Source organism: Oncorhynchus keta, chromosome 33 (assembly GCF_023373465.1).
Source record: "Oncorhynchus keta strain PuntledgeMale-10-30-2019 chromosome 33, Oket_V2, whole genome shotgun sequence".
Classification (NCBI taxonomy): Eukaryota; Metazoa; Chordata; class Actinopteri; order Salmoniformes; family Salmonidae; genus Oncorhynchus; species Oncorhynchus keta.
In genome coordinates, this window is record NC_068453.1 from 17,179,610 (window position 1) to 17,199,593 (window position 19,984).

Below are 19,984 nucleotides of genomic sequence, written 5' to 3' on the forward strand. Positions count from 1 at the left end.
CCTGTATTTTGAGCTTCCCATTGAGTGCTGAATCAGGAAGTGGCCAGGCTCTCTGGCCCCCAGTGTGTGCTACAGTAGGCCAGGCTTTAACCTTTGACCCCTGGCTCAGTGTGGGGCCAGAGAACTGATCCACTTAGTGTTTGATAGTAGTGAAAAGGTACAGCACGACCACTTCCATTCTGTATTGGCCTTCACTGAGCCTACTGGGACCACAATACAAAGATTGACATTTGAACTCTTCTCCTTTCCTTTTCTTCAATCTATCTTCCTTCTACCTTTCTTTCTCTCTCTCTCTCTCCTCCCCCCTCTGTTTTCTCTGGCAGCGTCTGGTACAGAGCAGGATGCTGTGCTGAGGCTTGAGAAGGAGAGGGCTGAGATCGTCTCCAAATATGACAAGGTAAGAACCCCTCCGCTAACGAAGGACAGTATATCCCAAGCAGTATTGAATGTTTGTCTGTCACTACCAGACAGAAGCTGGGATAACAATATTTACAGGAAGTTTCCAGAGATTTGTGCTTTGTTTTCTTGTCATAGAGTTGTCATATTTGTCAGACTGATGGTGAAAAGTCTGTGTGCCCATCCACACCATCGTGTGTGTGTGTGTGTGTGTGGCACCTCTTTCCAATGCCTGTGGCATCATCACTATAGCCAGCCGTCGTGCCTGGTTTATAAATTAGCCTTTTTAATTTAGTCCAGCGGGCAGGATAATCAAGCCCACTCATTAAGAGAGGAGCAATGAGGGAGGGATGGAGTGGAGGAGAGAGGTGGGCTCTGACACAGAGTTTAATTATGTTTTGATGTTTGACCCTGATCACAAGAGGAGTCCATTTTCTCTCGTTGGCGAGGCGGAACGAGTCCAATCAAACCCAATTCAGTTTCATAATGACATTGTCGGAGGGGGGGGCCCTGTTATCAAAACATCAAGACAAAGATGGAGTTCATGCTCTCACTACAGACCTCAATGTTTTCTATCAATGGAGTTTCATTCAAGGGTGATGGGAGTATGGCCTATCCCTCCGGTTTCCTTTGACAGGAGAATACTGGAAGAAACCTTCTATACACACTCCAACTGGGACAGAGTCAATCATAGACACCAGAGACATAATAGCATTCACAGTTAAAAAAACAAATGTTCCCACGGATGTTTTGTTTTAAAGCACAAATGCATTTCAAACTACTTGTTATTCATTGCTTTACCCATGAGGCTCTTTGATTGCAGGGAAAAGAGGGCGCCACTGTGGAACCCTGGGAGGATGCAAGCTTCCACCTGTACAAAGTCATTGACCGCTTCGGCTTCGTACAGTAAGAACACAACACACACACACACACACACACACACACACACACACACACACACACACACACACACACACACACACACACACACACACGGCATCAGTGTGGGAGCTCAGGCCCAGGGCCAGTCACGGTCTGGAGTGAGATGGAGAGAAGGTTATAGTCTGGAGAGAGGGAAGAATGGAGTGGTTGAGGCCCTGGGTGAAGGCTATGGTCTGGGAGAGAGAGGGACGGAAAGTGAGCAGATGGGGACTTGGCTGAAGGTTATGGTCTTGGAGAGAAGAGCGGGATGAAGAGGTTGTGGCCTAATGCCAGGACTTTGGACTGGTTAGGACACAGAGCTGGGGCCCATGGTTAAGACAGTAGAGATGAGGCCTAGGCTCCATGAAATAGCCTATGAAGGAGAGCCCTGTCTAGGTCATACTGACTAGGTGTGACGACGACAATGAGGGAGAAAAGAAGGGAATGCCCCATTTACAGGCAGACACCGACAAACTGACTGCAAACTCTCTGTGCTTCCTGTATGAGTTGAAGGCCAGGTTCAGGGGTCAGGGCAGGACAGAGACACAGGAAGTGGGGGATGGGACACAGGCTCTGTTCCCTTCCATGCAGTCATCACAGATCTGACCTGACCACAGGTCTGACCAATGTTGGATTGGTTAAAGCAATGGAGAGGAAACCTTACGTTCACTTTCCCAGTCATGGACAGGTTAGTTAATATTACTAAAAGAAGGAAGGATGCATTTTGAGAGTATTGGAACAGGCCCCCACCATGGGGAAATCCCTTTTGTATGATCTAAGCCAGTGGGCTGAGTGGCACAGACAGAACTGTGCTACTCTGAACTGTTAGTTTCATAGTGTAACTGACAGATAGCCATAGAGACATTGAAACTGGGACAGGACAGTAGCCAGAATGGAGGAATGTTTTAATGTGTTATTTCCTGTTTGCTGGGCTGCTGACGTGTAATGTTCCCTCCCTTTGATGAGTGTTAGGGAAGGTGAAACGAGCTCTGGCAGTAGCATCATTTATTTATTTAATGACTCCACTTCCTCTGGAAAGAATCTTTGAGTGGCCCGTATTCACGTTGAGACATATCATCTTCCATCTTGTCCATCTTCACCGCGTATGAGGGAGTTGAGTCGGACAGAGACAGACAGCCTACTAACATTCCACCCGTCTACCAAATGTGTAATGTTCTTAAAGGCCCAGACCAGCTAAGCCCATGGTCAAACAATGATTGATACCTTGCATATTTTCAAAGCAAGAATGTGTCTATAAAATAAACCAAAAGCTGTGTAATACTAAAGCTTGTTTGTTTGTCCTCTCCAGTGAGAATGACCTTCCGTCCTACGACTCGGTGGAAGAGAAGGTGAGCGACCATGTCTCAGACCCTCAGGGCTAACTACATCTCTCCCATCCCACTTGTCTATGCCGCTGTAAAATGGCCTTCACAAATGACAAAGAACAAAATGTCTTAAGAAAATGTCTTCAGAATCCTAACATTGTGTAGGCTTCTACTGTAGCTTACAATGAGTTACATAATGTTCTGAGCTGATGTTTAGATTGCATTCTAATTTCACTGTAACCTTTGCCTCATTCTACATCATAAAATGTATTAAGTTTATGAAGCAAAATGTATGATACATATACAGTTCCTCCAGAGTTTTGGTAATGAGGAAGTGTTAACATGCCACTTCCTGTGTCCCCTCAGCAAAAACACATAGAGGTAGAAAGGACCTCAAAATGGCTGAAGATGATGAAGAGCTGGGACAAGTATAAGAACAGTGAAAAGGTACGATCTCTCTTCCTCCCTCACCATCTCTCCCCCTTCTTGCATTCCTCTCTTAAAATATTTCATTCCCACATTCCTGTTGTCAAATATTACATTCCACATTCTTCTCCTCCACTCCTCGCGCCTCACATCTTTTCTTCTCTTTGGTGAACAAATATTAGTGAGTCTCTCCCTGAAGAGCATTTCTAGGGGTCCGGTCTCTGTAATAGCTGTCTTTGTTAGTGCCTGAGTTTGGGGTCTTCTTTACGATAGGTGTTGGGTCCTCGGGCATTCAGTTCTGACATCCTTCAGTTGTACTCTGAAATGGTTCCAGTGGAAATTGTAGAATTGTCTTTAAATGAACCTTAACCAGAAGGAATATTTTACCCTTGTTCTCTCTCTTCCTCTGGTTTAATGAATTCTGTGGCAAGCAACAACCACCAAGGACTTGTTGTTTCTCCCCCCAACACCCCCTTTAGGGGTATCCGTATTCTGTCAGTCAGTGCTCCGCTCGTTTCTCTCGGCTGGTTAAACGGGTTACGGTTGATGACTCTTTTTGTTTCCTGTGCTGCTGAAAACAATAGCATAATAATGCAGTCATAAGGTTCTAGCGTCTGTAAGGCGGGTTCTAGCGTCTGTAAGGCGGGTTCTAGCGTCTGTAAGGCGGGTTCTAGCGTCTGTAAGGCGGGTTCTAGCGTCTGTAAGGCGGGTTCTAGCGTCTGTAGGGTGGGTTCTAGCGTCTGTAGGGCAGGTTCTAGCGTCTGTAGGGCAGGTTCTAGCGTCTGTAGGGCAGGTTCTAGCGTCTGTAGGGCAGGTTCTAGCGTCTGTCGGGCAGGTTCTAGCGTCTGTCGGGCAGGTTCTAGCATCTGTAGGGCAGGCTCGAGCACTCGTAGGGCAGGTTCTAGCGTCCGTAGGGCAGGCTCTAGCGTCCGTAGGGCAGGCTCTAGCATCCGTAGGGCAGGCTCTAGCATCCGTAGGGCAGGTTCTAGCATCCGTAGGGCAGGTTCTAGCATCCGTAGGGCAGGCTCTAGCATCCGTAGGGCAGGCTCTAGCATCTATAGGGCAGGTGTAATCTGTAGATCTACTAAACATCTGCTGTTGGGCAGAGCCTGGGTCAGGTGTTGATGTGACTGTCAATTGATGGTACAGGTAGAGGACTGTGGAGTGCAGCGAGTGGGAGAGGCATTTAGATCTCATACACACACAGACACACACAAATAGACACGAATAGACACACACACACACATCAATTGATGATTAGTGGAACAGGTGCACTCATTGACTTCCTCTTCAGAGCCCTAATTACAGGGCTGTCGCTCTAGAGACGTCAAGTCAAGCCCTAAGTGGGTCTATCTGGCACACACTGTACACACACACACACACACACACACACACACACACACACACACAGTACAAACACACCTACACACTCACTGAGAACACGTATACTACACACACTAACTCACATACACAGACTAACATGCACTATGAGCATACAACCTCAACTGATTCGTTAACCTTTAATTATCACCCATCACTGGCCATCCGATGCCTAAACACATCTCCTTCCAAATCAGTGTTTCTCTCTCTTCTCCCACCTCTGTGTTCCGCCTGCTGAGTAATGAAGATGCACTGTGTGTGTATATATATGTATGACACACTAAAAGTACGTGGACACCTCTTCAAATTAGGCTATTTTAGCCACCTCTGTTGCTTGACTGAAAGCTGTATAAAATCGAGCACACAGCCATGCAATCTCTATAGGCAAACATTGACAGTAGACTGGCCACACGGAAGAGCTCAGTGACTTTCAACGTGGCACCGTCATAGGATGCCACCTTTCCAACAAGTCATTTCGTTACATTCCTGTCCTGCTAGAGCTGCCCCGGTCAACTGTAAGTGCTGTTATTGTGAAGTGGAAACGTCTAGGAAGAACAACGGCTCAGCCGCGAAGTGGTTGGCCACACAAGCTCACAGAACGTGACCGCTGAAGCGCGTAGTGAGTAAAAATCGTCTGGCCTCGGTTGCAGTCGATCAGTCGATTAGTCGATCGTCAAACATTTCTGTAAAAAAACAACGATAACCTTGTTCCCATTTTAATTTATTTTGGTCTCGGGCTGTTGGCGGTAGGTGAACCCGATTCAGCTGCCCTGCACGCCTGGTGGGTGAACTGTTGCCATTTTGAACCATTTCATGTATCTGGCCTGGAGAGCCAATCAAGTGCACTAGACCTACCGCTGGCCAATCAGATGGCTCAGATTACCATGTCAGCAGTAACAGAAAGCTACAGAAAAGTTGATACTGTGAGATTTCAAAATGTTTAAAACCATGACTAGAGAGGGACTCGATGAATACAGGAAAGAGCTGCTGTTTTTATGAGTGAGTTCATGTTCAAATTCTTTCTCAGCACTGTCAGCACTCTATTCAACACTTTTATAAGCCATAAAATACACATTCTTCCTATTTCCACTCAGCACTGCAACAAGCACTGCAGCAGTAATGAATGAGTAGGAAAGTGAAACCTATAGGCTTGTGTTGTTATTATTAGCAGCTTGGGTATTTTTTAATATCCAGGAATATTACACTTTCTCTGTTCATAGGAGTAACAACATGAATTTGTGCATGAGTCAGAAATAATGTGGTAAGACTCGAGTTTCCCCAGCCTTTTTGGTCAGGGTCAGTGAAGGAATGGGAGAGCGGAGGGATGTTGAGAGGCGGACCCTCCGTCTGCTGCTCTCTCCCTCCGCTGAGACTGACCGCCAAATGCAGGCACCATCAGCCCAGTAAAATAAAAAATAAAGCAAATTATTTAAATGCTCACTCAGCTGTGCCTCACAAGAAATACAACAACGGATCTATTACCAGTGTGATCATATAATTTTTTTAAATGACCCGAACAACAATTAATTTGCAGGGCAATTCAAGCAAAGCCAATATGTGTTGATAATGTATTGGGCCTATATTTCTATGGTACTGTTTTTACCTCATTGTTATAGTACTGTTTTTAATTGGTTAATGATGCGCAGGCTTATGTTTTTATGTCATGTAATAAAACAAATCTGAGTGGTAGATCTTGGCTTGCATTTTGACTCCGAAATCGATTTGACCTCAAAGTTTGGTGGCCTCGGTTCTAGTTTTCCCTGTTAACACTATCAATGTTTCCCTTTACTGTGGCAATTGTGATTGAATCAACAAAATATTAACCTCTCTGGGATATTCGGGACGGTAGCATCCCACCCCGCCAACAGCCAGTGACAGTGCAGGGCGCCAAATTCAAAACAACAAAAATCTCATAATTAAAATTCCTCAAGCATACAAGTATTTTACACCATTTTAAAGATAACATTCTCGTTAATCCAGCCACCGTGTCTGATTTCAAAAAGGCTTTACAGCGAAAGCACCACAAACGATTGTTAGGTCACCACCAAGTCACAGAAAAACAGCCATTTTTCCAGCCAAAGAGAGGAGTCACAAAAAGCAGAAATATCGATAAAATTAATCACTAACCTTTTATGATCTTCATCAGATGACACTCATAGGACTTCATGTTACACAATACATGTATGTTTTGTTTGATAAAGTGCATATTTATATCCAAACATCTCATTTTACATTGGCGTGTTATGTTCAGTATTTCCAAAACATGCAGTGATTTTGCAGAGAGCCACATCAATTTACAGAAATACTCATTGATAAAAGATACAACTATTATACATGGAACTTTAGATAAACTTCTCCTTTATGCAACCGCTGTGTCAGATTTCAAAAAAACTTTACGGAAAAGCATACCATGCAATAATCTGTGTACGGCGCTCAGAGACCAAAACAGCCAAAGAGATATCCGCCATGTTGTGGAGTCAACATTAGTCAGAAATAGCATTGTAAATATTCACTTGCCTTTGATCTTCATCAGAATGCACTCCCAGGAATCCCAGTTTCACAATAAATGTTTGATTTGTTCGATAAAGTTAATAATTTATGTCCAAATACCTCCTTTTGTTAGGGTGTTTGGTAAGTCCAGCCGAAAGGTCAGACAAAAGTCAAAAAAGTTATATTACAGGTCGTAGAAACATGTCAAACGAAGTATTGAATCAATCTTTAGGATGTTTTTATCATAATTCTTCAATAATATTTCCACCAGAGAATTCCTTTGTCTGTAGAAAAGCAATGGAACGCAAGCTAACTTTCACATGACCTCGCGTCACGAGCTCGTGGCAATCTGCCAGACACCTGGCTCAATCCCCTCTCATTCGGCCCCACTTCACAGTAGAAGCATCAAACAAGTTTCTAAAGACTGTTGACATCTAGTGGAAGCCTTAGGAAGTGCAAAATGACCCCACAGACACTGGATATTGGAATAGCAATGAGTTGAAAAACTACAAACCTCAGATTTCCCACTTCCTGGTTGGATTTTTCTCAGGATTTCTGCTATATGAGTTCTGTTATACTCACAGACATCATTCAAACAGTTTTAGAAAACCCTCTGAAGTTTCTATCCAAATATACTAATTATATGCATATTCTAGCTTTTATGGCTGAGTAGTTGGCAGTTTACTCTGGGCACCTTATTCATCCAAGCTACTAAATACTGCCCCCCAGTCACCAAGAAGTTAACCACTTTCAATGTAACATACCGAAACACAACAAATTATGCAAGGGATTGTTGTCTGCAAAACGCATTGGAGTAGAATTCTATTGCATTGACACGCACTGCTCAACCCGTACTCTACACAGACCGGTGCAGCATAAACAATCAGAGCTGCAGTAGGCCTATATGCAAATAGACAATTACCATATATGGATCTGTGCCATTTACTTTGAACTGGACAGTGTTTACAGCATGAGCGGTCGTGAGTAGATGCACTTGTTTTGAGATCAAAGCGAGAGTTGTGTGTAGCCACGTGTACATTTGTTCATATCTTTTGCTAGTTAGTGAGTTATTAGCCCAGTTATAGAACATTTGTAGTCAGCAATAGAGGAGTGATTGAATCCTACAGTGCACAAAACATGTACATTTCTAGGCATCTTTGAAAAGCTGCTACTGTAGGCTGAATGATAGAACAGCTATTTCCATGTTAAAATGTTATGGAATGCATTTTCTCCATAGTTTTTTGATGGCAGGCCACTCTGGTAGGCCTATATTATGATCAAATAGCCACAGTAGCCTATTTGGCCACTATTATAACTAACTTAAAGGAGGGTACAGCCTCAGTGTTCACAGTAAACACACGCTGGAAGTTGCACTGAATTTTCAAGTTTGAGATCAGCAGCCCAGAAATTTGCTCAGTGCCCCAAGAAATTTGAGGGAACATTGGTTGCAACACTCACTACTGAGTTCCAAACTGCCTCTGGAAGCAAAGTTTTTAGGCCACACAAGCTCACAGAACAGGACAGCTGAGTGCTGAAGCACCTAAAAATCACCTGTCCTTGGTTGCAACACTCACTACTGAGTTCCAAACTGCCTCTTGAAGCAACGTCAGCACAGGAACTGTTCGTCGGGAGCTTCAATAAATCACCCATCACCATCTGGCAGTCCCACGGACAAATCTGGGTTTGGTTGATGCCAGAAGAATGCTACCTGCTCGAATGTAGTGCCAACTGTAAAGTTTAGTGGAGGAGGAATAATGGTCCGGGGCTGTTTTTCATGGTTCGGGCTCGGCCCCCCCGATTCTGTGCTTCCAACTTTGTGGCAACAGTTTGGGGAAGGGCCTTTTCTGTTTCAGCATGACAATGCCCCCGTGAACAAAGCAAGGTCCATACAGAAATGGTTTGTTGAGATCTGTGTGGAAGAACTTGACTGGCCTGCACAGAGCCCTGACCTCAACTCCATCAACTGCAAGCCAGGCCTAATCACCCAACATCAGTGCCCAACCTCTCTAATGATCTTCTGGCTGAATAGAAGCAAGTCCCTGCAGAAATGTTCCAACATCTAGTGGAAATCCTTCCCAGAAGAATGGAGGCTGTTATAACAGAAAATTCATATTAATGCACCTGCCCACACACACACATACCTGTCCACACACACACACACACACACACACACACACACACACACACACACACACACACACACACACACACACACCTGTCCTCACACACACACACACCTGTCCTCACACACACACACACACACACACACACACACACACACACACACACACACACACACACACACACACACACACACACACACACCACCTGTCCTCTCACACACACACATCACCTGTCCTCTCACACACACACACACACACACACACACACACACACACACACACACACACACACACACACACACACACACACACACACACACACACACACCTGTCCTCTCATACACACCTGTCCACACACACACACACACCTGTCCACACACACACACCTGTCCACACATACACATGTCCACACACCTGTCCTCTCACACACACCTGTCCACACACACACACCTGTCCACACACACACACACACCTGTCCACACATACACATGTCCACACACCTGTCCTCTCACACACACACACCTGTCCTCTCACACACACACACACCTGTCCTCTCACACACACACACACACACACACACACACACACACACACACACACACACACACACACACACACACACCACCTGTCCTCTCACACACACACACACATCACCTGTCCTCACACACACACATCACCTGTCCTCACACACACACACACACACACACACACACACACACACACACACACACACACACATACATACCTACCTGTCCTCTCATACTATCCACTTGAGTAACATTTGATTGATGTTTTCTTGATGATTGATTGTACCCCCTTAATGCTGAATGTGAGTCAGATTATTCATACTATCAATTCATTATGAAAACTGTTCGGTTGTGTAGCTCAAATTTGATTGGGCACAAAGGCATTTTGAACTTGAGCGTTAGGGCTAGGGGGTGTGGTTGGAAGGTGAAGCATGGTCTCTTTGATGTTACACTAAGAATGTCCTTTTCCCCGTATCCATGTCTCCCTCCAGCTGGTGAGGCGGATCTATAAGGGAATTCCCCTACAGCTCCGAGGAGAGGTGTGGTGTCTGCTCCTCGACGTTCCCAAAATAAAGGAGGAGAAGAAAGACTTCTACGAGGTACGGTATGGAAACACAAGCCAGAAGCTCACAGCATAGGACCAACATCCACCCTCCTTTCTCCCTCGGAAAAGTCATGTAGGAACTATACACATTCACACTGTAGTTGACCCTCCTATTGTCTCTCCCCACTCAGCTAGCTTCATTATAGCCCAGGCCTCATTAACATTCATAACCAGGCCGGCAAACCCTGATTTATTAGATTTCAGAGCTTCATCCATTATTACGGGGGGAGGTGTGTGTGTGTGTGTGTGTGTGTGTGTGTGTGTGTGTGTGTGTGTGTGTGTGTGTGTGTGTGTGTGTGTGTGTGTGTGTGTGTGTGTGTGTGTGTGTGTGTGTGTGTGTGTGTGTGTGTGTGTGTGTGTGTGTGTGTGTGGACAGGTGTGCTTTAATATATATAATATAGCTTTAATATAACTCAAAGATTTGCGGGATGGATGAGTAGTTTTATTCCTTTGTATTTCACTCTCACAAACTCTCTCACAAACTCACTCACTCACTCACTCACTCACTCAGTGACTCTGTGTTGTTGTGTTTCCTGTGTGTAGAAGCTGAAGCTCAGGGCTCGAGGTCTGTCTCCTGATGTCCGTCAGATTGACCTGGATGTGAACCGAACCTACAGGGACCACATCATGTTCATGACCCGCTACGACGTCAAGTCAGTATCTCCCTCCAACTGTACACACACACACACACACACACACACACACACACACACACACACACACACACACACACACACACACACACACAACACAACACAGGGACCACATCATGTTCATGACCTGCTACGACGTCAAGTCAGTATCTCCCTCCAACTGTACACACACACACACACACACACACACACACACACACACACACACACACACACACACACACACACACACACACACACACACAACACAGGGACCACATCATGTTCATGACCTGCTACGACGTCAAGTCAGTATCTCCCTCCAACTGTACACACACACACACACAACACAGGGACCACATCATGTTCATGACCTGCTACGACGTCAAGTCAGTATCTCCCTCCAACTGTACACACACACACACACACACACAACACAGGGACCACATCATGTTCATGACACGCTACGACGTCAAGTCAGTGTCTCATACTCAACATGATGAGAAGTACATAATCTACACATAGTTACTACAGAATAGTACCCTTAATTGGGGTCTGGAGTTTTTCTTGACCATGTGCCCTGACTAGGAAAATCCCCTGGTCGTAGCCTGGGCCATGATGCACATCTGTCTGGCCATACCTCTTTCTGTCATAATGGTGGCTGACATGGACATTTCCCTATAAGGAAGGGAGAGGACACACTTCCCTTTTCTGTGTTTTTACTTCTGCTTGATGATGTCATGGAGAGAGCCAGAACCAGGGGCCCCTGGGAAATAAACACTGTGGCCTGCAGAGTCAGAGAGCAACATGGACCTGGCAGCCACAGCCTCACAGGAACTAAACGCATTGCCTCAGTACTGACATGAAAGCATAACATTTCCTACTACCTCAAACATAAAAGGTTGCCATTACTGGCCAAATATAGGAAGTAAAAATCACTCATGCATTTCTTCATCTCATTTCGAAGACAAGTACAACTATTAGAGCATTTGAATGATGAGAGAAGACCAGATCTCTCTTGAAAAATGTATCTCAATGAGACTAACCCGGTTAAATAAAAAAGCAACCTGAATTCCCCTTTTGTGATCAATTGGGAAGCTCCTGAGGTGTTCCTGTTAGTTAACCTGCACGTCCGTCAGATGATGTCTAGTCATTATATTAGTAGGTTGACTGTTTGTTGTTGTTTTCAGGCAGCAGGCTTTGTTCCACGTCCTAACAGCCTACTCCATGTACAACACGGTGAGTCACACTACACACATTCCAGAATGAATCACCCGAAACCGTTTTACTTTATTCTACCTCTTCATTTCCCAATCAACTATTTTCTACAGCCTCGTCCTTCTCCTCTCCCTCGTCCTTCTCCTCTCCCCCGTCCTTCTCCTATCCCTCGTCCTTCTCCTCTCCCCCGTCCTTCTCCTCTCCCCCGTCCTTTTCCTCTCCCCTGTCTTTCTCCTATCCCCCGTCCTTCTCCTCTCCCTCGTCCTTCTCCTCTCCCCCGTCCTTCTCCTCTCCCCCGTCCTTCTCCTCTCCCCCGTCCTTCTCCTCTCCCCCGTCCTTCTCCTCTCCCCAGTCCTTCTCCTCTCCACCGTCCTTCTCCTCTCCCTCGTCCTTCTCCTCTCCCCCGTCCTTCTCCTCTCCCCCGTCCTTTTCCTCTCCCCCGTCTTTCTCCTATCCCTCGTCCTTCTCCTCTCCCTCGTCCTTCTCCTCTCCCCCGTCCTTCTCCTCTCCCCCGTCCTTCTCCTCTCCCTCGTCCTTTTTCCCCCTCGTCCAGCTCCTCCTGATCATCCTCCCCGTTCTCTCCATCCACCAACCTTTTCTGTTCCTGTGTAGAAATAGAAAAGTGAGTGTGTGCAGTTTTGTATGTACAGTTGAAGTCAGAAGTTTACATACACTTAGTTTGGAGTCATTAAAACTCGATTTTCAACCACTCCACAAATTTCTTGTTAATCAACTATAGTTTTGGCAAGTCGGTTAGGACATCTACTTTGTGCATGACACAAGTCATTTTTCCAACAATTGTTTACAGACAGATTATTTCACTTATAATTCACTGTATCAGAAGATGACTTACACTAAGTTGACTGTGCCTTTAAACAGCTTGGAAAATTCCAGAAAATGATGTCATGGCTTTAGAAGCTTCTGATAGGCTAATTGACATCATTTGAGTCAATTGGAGGTGTACCTTTGAATGTATTTCAAGGCCTACCTTCAAACTCAGTGCCTCTTTGCTTGACATCATGGGAAAATCAAAAGAAATCAGCCAAGACCTCAGAAAATAAATAGTAGACCTCCACAAGTCTGGTTCATCCTTGGTTGCAATTTCCAAACGCCTGAAGGTACCACATTCATCTGTACAAACACCATGGGACCACGCAGCCGTCATACCGCTCAGGAAAGAGACGCGTTCTGTTTCCTAGAGAGGAATGTACTTTGGTGCGAAAAGTGCAAATCAATCCCAGAACAACAGCAAATAACCTTGTGAAGATACTGGAGGAGACGGGTACAAATGATCTATATCCACAGTATCCACAGTAAAACGAGTCCTATATCGACATAACCTGAAAGGCCACTCAGCAAGGAAGAAGCCACTGCTCCAAAACCGCCATAAACAAGCCAGACTACAGTTTGCAACTGCACATAGGGACAAAGATCATACTTTTTGGAGAAATGTTCTCTGGTCTGATGAAACAAAAATGGAACTGTTTGGCCATAATGACCATCGTTATGTTGGGAGGAAAAAGGGGGATGCTTGCAAGCTGAAGAACACCATCCCAACCGTGAAGCACGGGGATGGCAGCATCATGTTGTGGGGGTGCTTTGCTGCAGGAGGGACTGGCGCACTTCACAAAATAGATTGCATCATGAGGCAGGAAAATTATGTGGATATATTGAAGCAACATCTCAAGACATCAGTCAGGAAGTTAAAGCTTGGTTGCAAATGGGTTTTCCAAATGGACAATGACCCCAAGCATACCCCATACATACCAAAGTTGTGGCAAAATGGCTTAATGACATCAAAGTCAAGGTATTGGAGTGGCAAACCACAAAACCTGACTCAGTTACACCAGCTCTGTCAGGAGGAATGGGCCAATATTCACCCAACTTATTGTGGGAAGCTCGTGGAAGGCTACCTGAAACGTTTGACCCAAGTTTTAAACAATTTAAAGGCAATGCTACCAAATACTAATTGAGTGTATGTAAACTTCTGACCCACTGGGAATGTGATGAAAGAAATAAAAGCTGAAATAAATCATTCTCTCTACTATTATTCTGACATTTCACATTCTTCAAATAAAGTGGTGATATGAACTGACCTAAAACTAGGGAATTTTTACTAGGATTTAATGTCAGGAATTGTGAAACACTGAGTTTAAATGTATTTGGCTACGGTGTGTGTACACTTCCGACTTCAAGTGTGTGTGTGTGTGTGTGTGTGTGTGTGTGTGTGTGTGTGTGTGTGTGTGTGTGTGTGTGTGTGTGTGTGTGTGTGTGTAGGAGGTGGGTTACTGCCAGGGCATGAGTCAGATCACTGCTCTGTTGCTCATCTATATGAATGAAGAGGATGCCTTCTGGGCTCTGGTCAAACTGCTGTCTGGACAGAAACACGCCATGCATGGTAAACACACCAGAACACACACACAACACACTGTGTAACATCCCATAGAAGTGTTAGGCCGTCATTCAATAGCCCACGCAAAACCCACGCCTAAGCCATGCCATACATTTCACCATATAGGATACGTCAATTCAGGGGTAGCATACTAGACCAGACACACTAAGTAGGCATGAACAGCCATGCCCTAGACCACATAGGATAGTAGGCTCTGGTCTTTTACTCCAAACATTCCTTAAGTCCAACATGACCCCACTGACACAGGAACGTGCGGATAGAATATAAACACACACTGTATACACACCCACTCACACCTACCTTTCCAGGACTTAGGCTGTCTCTTCTGGGACACATAAAATGTGAAGAAACACATTTCTAGAGATCCCTCCCTTACACCTCCTTACCAGATATCTATAGAGCTCACCCAATCTCCCGTCCCTTCCATTCAGACCCACACACAGCGAGAACCACCAGAGTCGTTTCCTACATTTGATAAAAATGCTCTGTGATCTCCGCCCCTCTAGGGTTTTTTATCCCCGGCTTCCCCAAGCTGATGCGCTTCCAGGAGCACCATGACCGCATCCTCAAGAAGATGATGCCCAAACTGAAGTCACACCTGGTGAGGCCTGCAGAGCACACACACACACACACACACACACACACACACACACACACACACACACACACACACACACACACACACACACACACACACACACAGCCTGGGGAGGGGGTAGTGGTATATAAATGACAGCCTAAGCCTGCTGGTATGGGGGACTGAGTTGAGTGGCACAGCAGCAGCCTTTGATGTGTTGAGATTAAAGGGTGGTGGAATGAGAGAGAAATGCATTGTCTACAAACGCAACCATACACACACAGATATGGCTTTTATTCTGCTTTTAATATGGGGCCTAGGGCACATTCACCACTGATGTTTAACCAAGGCCACTGCCATGTTTTAATACACACACACACACACACACACACACACACACACACACACACGGACACGGACACGGAGCTCATTGACCTCTGTTTCAGGACACACAGGAGGTATTCACCAGCCTGTATACTATGAAGTGGTTCTTCCAGTGTTTCCTGGACAGGGTGAGTGTCTGGATCACATCCCCTTCCCTCTGTATCAGAATGTTAGACAGGGTGAGTGTCTGGATCACATCCCCTTCCCTCTGTATCAGTATGTTAGACAGGGTGAGTGTCTGGATCACATCCCCTTCCCTCTGTATCAGAATGTTAGACAGGGTGAGTGTCTGAATCACATCCCCTTCCCTCTGTATCAGAATGTTAGACAGGGTGAGTGTCTGAATCACATCCCCTTCCCTCTGTATCAGAATGTTAGACAGGGTGAGTGTCTGGATCACATCCCCTTCCCTCTGTATCAGAATGTTAGACAGGGTGAGTGTCTGGATCACATCCCCTTCCCTCTGTATCAGTATGTTAGACAGGGTGAGTGTCTGAATCACATCCCCTTCCCTCTGTATCAGTATGTTAGACAGGGTGAGTGTCTGAATCACATCCCCTTCCCTCTGTATCAGTATGTTAGACAGGGTGAGTGTCTGGATCGCATCCCCTTCCCTCTGTGTCAGAATGTTAGACAGGGTGAGTGTTTGGATCACATCCCCTTCCCTCTGTATCAGAATGTTAGACAGGGTGAGTGTCTGGATCGCATCCCCTTCCCTCTGTGTCAGAATGTTAGACAGGGTGAGTGTCTGAATCACATCCCCTTCCCTCTGTATCAGAATGTTAGACAGGGTGAGTGTCTGAATCACATCCCCTTCCCTCTGTATCAGAATGTTAGACAGGGTGAGTGTCTGGATCGCATCCCCTTCCCTCTGTATCAGAATGTTAGACAGGGTGAGTGTCTGAATGACATTCCCTTCCCTCTGTATCAGAATGTTAGACAGGGTGAGTGTCTGAATCACATCCCCTTCCCTCTGTATCAGAATGTTAGACAGGGTGAGTGTCTGGATCGCATCCCCTTCCCTCTGTATCAGTATGTTAGACAGGGTGAGTGTCTGAATCACATCCTCTTCCCTCTGTATCAGAATGTTAGACAGGGTGAGTGTCTGAATCACATCCCCTTCCCCCTGTATCAGTATGTTAGACAGGGTAAGCGTCTGAATCACATTCCCTTCCCTCTGTATCAGAATGTTAGACAGGGTGAGTGTCTGAATCACATCCCCTTCCCTCTGTATCAGAATGTTAGACAGGGTGAGTGTCTGAATCACATCCCCTTCCCCCTGTATCAGTATGTTAGACAGGGTAAGCGTCTGAATCACATTCCCTTCCCTCTGTATCAGAATGTTAGACAGGGTGAGTGTCTGAATCACATCCCCTTCCCTCTGTATCAGAATGTTAGACAGGGTGAGTGTCTGAATCACATCCCCTTCCCTCTGTATCAGAATGTTAGACAGGGTGAGTGTCTGAATCACATCCCCTTCCCTCTGTATCAGAATGTTAGACAGGGTGAGTGTCTGAATCACATCCCCTTCCCTCTGTATCAGAATGTTAGACAGGGTGAGTGTCTGAATCACATCCCCTTCCCTCTGTATCCTTTAGGCCTGCAGCATTTCTAAATATGTCTTTGTAAAGCAACAGTCATTATCACACCATGCCTACTGCGGGTGTTGCGCTAAAGAAAGTGTTCAATTATATTTAGAAAATATATATTTACTTCTCCTCCATTCCTGGCTCACTCATTCTCTCTCCCTTTCTCTCTTCATGATCTTTCTTCCTCTCTCTGTCTCTCTTCCAATCTCTCCCTCAGACCCCCTTCACCCTGACCCTGCGGATCTGGGACATCTATATCCTGGAGGGAGAGAGAGTTCTGACCGCCATGTCTTACACGGTCCTCAAACTGCACAAGAGTAAGACCAGAACAGTAGGATTGTGCTATTGTGACCATCTGGTTTTAGCCCGCTGAACTAAAGCCCCAGTTTCAGGTCTCTGGCAAAGTTGCTCATCATGTTCACTGAACCACCTCCGCTAACCTCTAAGATCTGTGACTGTCCTCAAACTGCACAGGAGAAAGTGTTCTCACAGTGTGTGTGTGTGTGTGTGTGTTTGCAGAGCACCTGTTGAAGCTGTCTATGGAGGATCTGGTTGAGTTTCTGCAGGTGACTCTGGCCAAGGACTTCTTCTTTGAGGATGACTTTGTGATTGAGCAGCTGCAGAACAACATGGTGGAGCTAAGGAGGTCCAAACTGGAGCTGGCCGCACCAGGTAGCCTTCTGCCCCCAACACATCTCATACACACTGATTACAGTAGTCTATACATTTGTCCCACACACGCAGATTAGACAACTGCCACACACAAGCCCAAAATATCAACACACACACACGGATGTATCACCCTGCATATGTTACTTCACTTACATTCCCCTTCAATCACACAGTTCCAGTTCAAACACACACACTCACTCACACAGCTTTCCTGCTAGCTGCTATGTAGTAGTATTACCAGTGGTAGTAGTAATTAGTGATAGCAGTCTGTCTCATCTTGCTTTCTGTCTCTTGCTTAATCTGCCTCTTCTCCCTCTTCTCCTAATGGTTCGGCCCAGCCTACAAAAGTGTGGGTGGGAGTGGGGGCCACATCCCCTCCTACGACAGTAACCGGTGGGCTATCCTGACTGGTGTTCCCCTGTTTCATCATCTGTCCATCCCTCCTTTCCTCTGCCTGTCCCTCCGTTTTACGTCTGTCTGTCGCCTGTCTACCCAGCAGCCCTGGGGTTTTCTTACAGAGCATTCTCACAATGTTACCGCAACCTTGTGCAGTAGCTACTGCAACTCAGGCCAGGCTACTATTGGTAAAGCTACTATTGGTAAAGCTACCTTGGAGTCTTGTAGTGGAGGGATTATCCTCCTCTATTACTACCACACTCGTTGTCTCTGCCTGCTTTTAGCGAGGTACTGTAGATAGTCATTATCAATACAGTAGTAACTGTTTAACTCCTACTTTACAGTTAGTAAGATACTTTAAGTCAATTCTTTACAGTTAGTATGATACTTTAAGTCAATTCTTTACAGTTAATAAGATACTTTAAGTCAATTCTTTACAATTTGTAAGATACTTTAATTCCTACTTTACAGTTAGTAAGATACTTTAAGTCAATACTTTCAGTTAGTAAGATACTTTAAATCAATACTTTCAGTTAGTAAGATACTTTAAATCAATACTTTCAGTTAGTAAGATACTTTAAGTCAATTCTTTACAGTTAATAAGATACTTTAAGTCAATTCTTTACAATTTGTAAGATACTTTAATTCCTACTTTACAGTTAGTAAGATACTTTAAGTCAATTCTTTACAGTTAATAAGATACTTTAAGTCAATTCTTTACAATTTGTAAGATACTTTAATTCCTACTTTACAGTTAGTAAGATACTTTAAGTCAATACTTTCCGTTAGTAAGATACTTTAAATCAATACTTTCAGTTAGTAAGATACTTTAAATCAATACTTTCAGTTAGTAAGATACTTTAGATAATACGATACTTTAAGTCGATACTTTCAGTTAGTAAGATACTTTAAATCAATACTTTCAGTTAGTAAGATACTTTAAATCGATACTTTCAGTTAGTAAGATACTTTAAATCAATACTTTCAGTTAGTAAGATGCATCTCGCCTAAAGCTTTGACTGGTCTCCGCTCAACATTGTAGACTACATAATGGCTTAACCTCCGAATGTCCTAATGTACTGTGGCATCCTACCACCCTGGTTGTGTGTGTACACACACACACACACACGGTGAGAGAGCTATTTTCTCTTCCTGGTGTCAGGATAATAAGTATCATCCAACAGAGGAGTCTTTTTGTTGGACTGCAGCACTCAGGGCTCATCTTCAACCCAGAACTCTTCCAACTTTGACAGTCAAATTGCTGGATGAGGTTTTTAATGAGAGGCTAAACAAAGGTTTGAATAGGTTGTTGGCTGTGTTTACATTTTGATTGTGGGTTGGAGACTGCATCCTACCCTTAACTTGGCAACCCTTAAGCACCTGTATCAGTGAACACATATTTCCTGGGTGAATCCTCAATACTCTCAAGTGGCTTTCTCTCCTGAGTCCAAACTGAGAAGACTGGGTGGGTGAAAGCAATAAAGCACTGATCTCGGCTGGGTCCCAATACATTTGAATGGCTTCTGACTTCTTGTCTCCTTTCCTTTATCCCCAACCTAAGAGCCATTATTTCCCTTATCCAGGCTTTTCAGATTAGTGGTTCTGAGTGAAAGTAGAGAAGGACAGGAAGCTGTGTAGGAATGATGGATGCTGTGACTTACAGGCAGAGTGTCTCCATATTGTGTTCACCCATTCAGTCTAAGGACAGGGAAATGGGACACTTTCTTACACAATAGAGAGCCACTTTAGTTTGTGGATTCAATAACAGTCAGTGACAGCACTTCCTGGTTCAAACTCACAACATATCCTGGTCCTGTCACATCACTTCCTCTTCTCCAGCTCGTGTCTCCTGGTTTCTATGGTGATTGTGGACACACTGTTCCTACCAGAGGCCAACACATCCAGTGTCCC

At 45.0% G+C, this 19,984-nt stretch overlaps 1 protein-coding gene and 1 long non-coding RNA gene across 5 annotated transcripts in view; both read left to right on the top strand.

The window, feature by feature from the left end:
- The window catches only part of LOC118365963 (USP6 N-terminal-like protein), a 71,852-nt gene that overhangs the window by 48,309 nt on the left and 3,559 nt on the right, over positions 1-19,984 (top strand). For 3 of the 4 annotated variants that reach the window (XM_052492162.1, XM_052492160.1, XM_052492161.1), the window contains exons 2-13: positions 324-397; positions 1,220-1,302; positions 2,627-2,666; positions 3,009-3,089; positions 10,080-10,187; positions 10,736-10,845; positions 12,015-12,063; positions 14,320-14,440; positions 14,962-15,056; positions 15,479-15,544; positions 17,223-17,322; positions 17,525-17,677. In XM_052492162.1, coding sequence (XP_052348122.1) covers positions 324-397; positions 1,220-1,302; positions 2,627-2,666; positions 3,009-3,089; positions 10,080-10,187; positions 10,736-10,845; positions 12,015-12,063; positions 14,320-14,440; positions 14,962-15,056; positions 15,479-15,544; positions 17,223-17,322; positions 17,525-17,677 — 1,080 coding nt within the window. Of the gene's footprint in view, positions 1-323; positions 398-1,219; positions 1,303-2,626; positions 2,667-3,008; positions 3,090-10,079; positions 10,188-10,735; positions 10,846-11,259; positions 11,301-12,014; positions 12,064-14,319; positions 14,441-14,961; positions 15,057-15,478; positions 15,545-17,222; positions 17,323-17,524; positions 17,678-19,984 lie in introns of those variants that run through there. The other variant, XM_052492163.1, reaches the window with a different exon arrangement.
- Positions 3,105-9,799, top strand: LOC127914621 (uncharacterized). The gene is made up of 2 exons (XR_008089098.1): positions 3,105-3,777; positions 3,820-9,799. It is a non-coding gene; the product is annotated as an uncharacterized LOC127914621 (long non-coding RNA).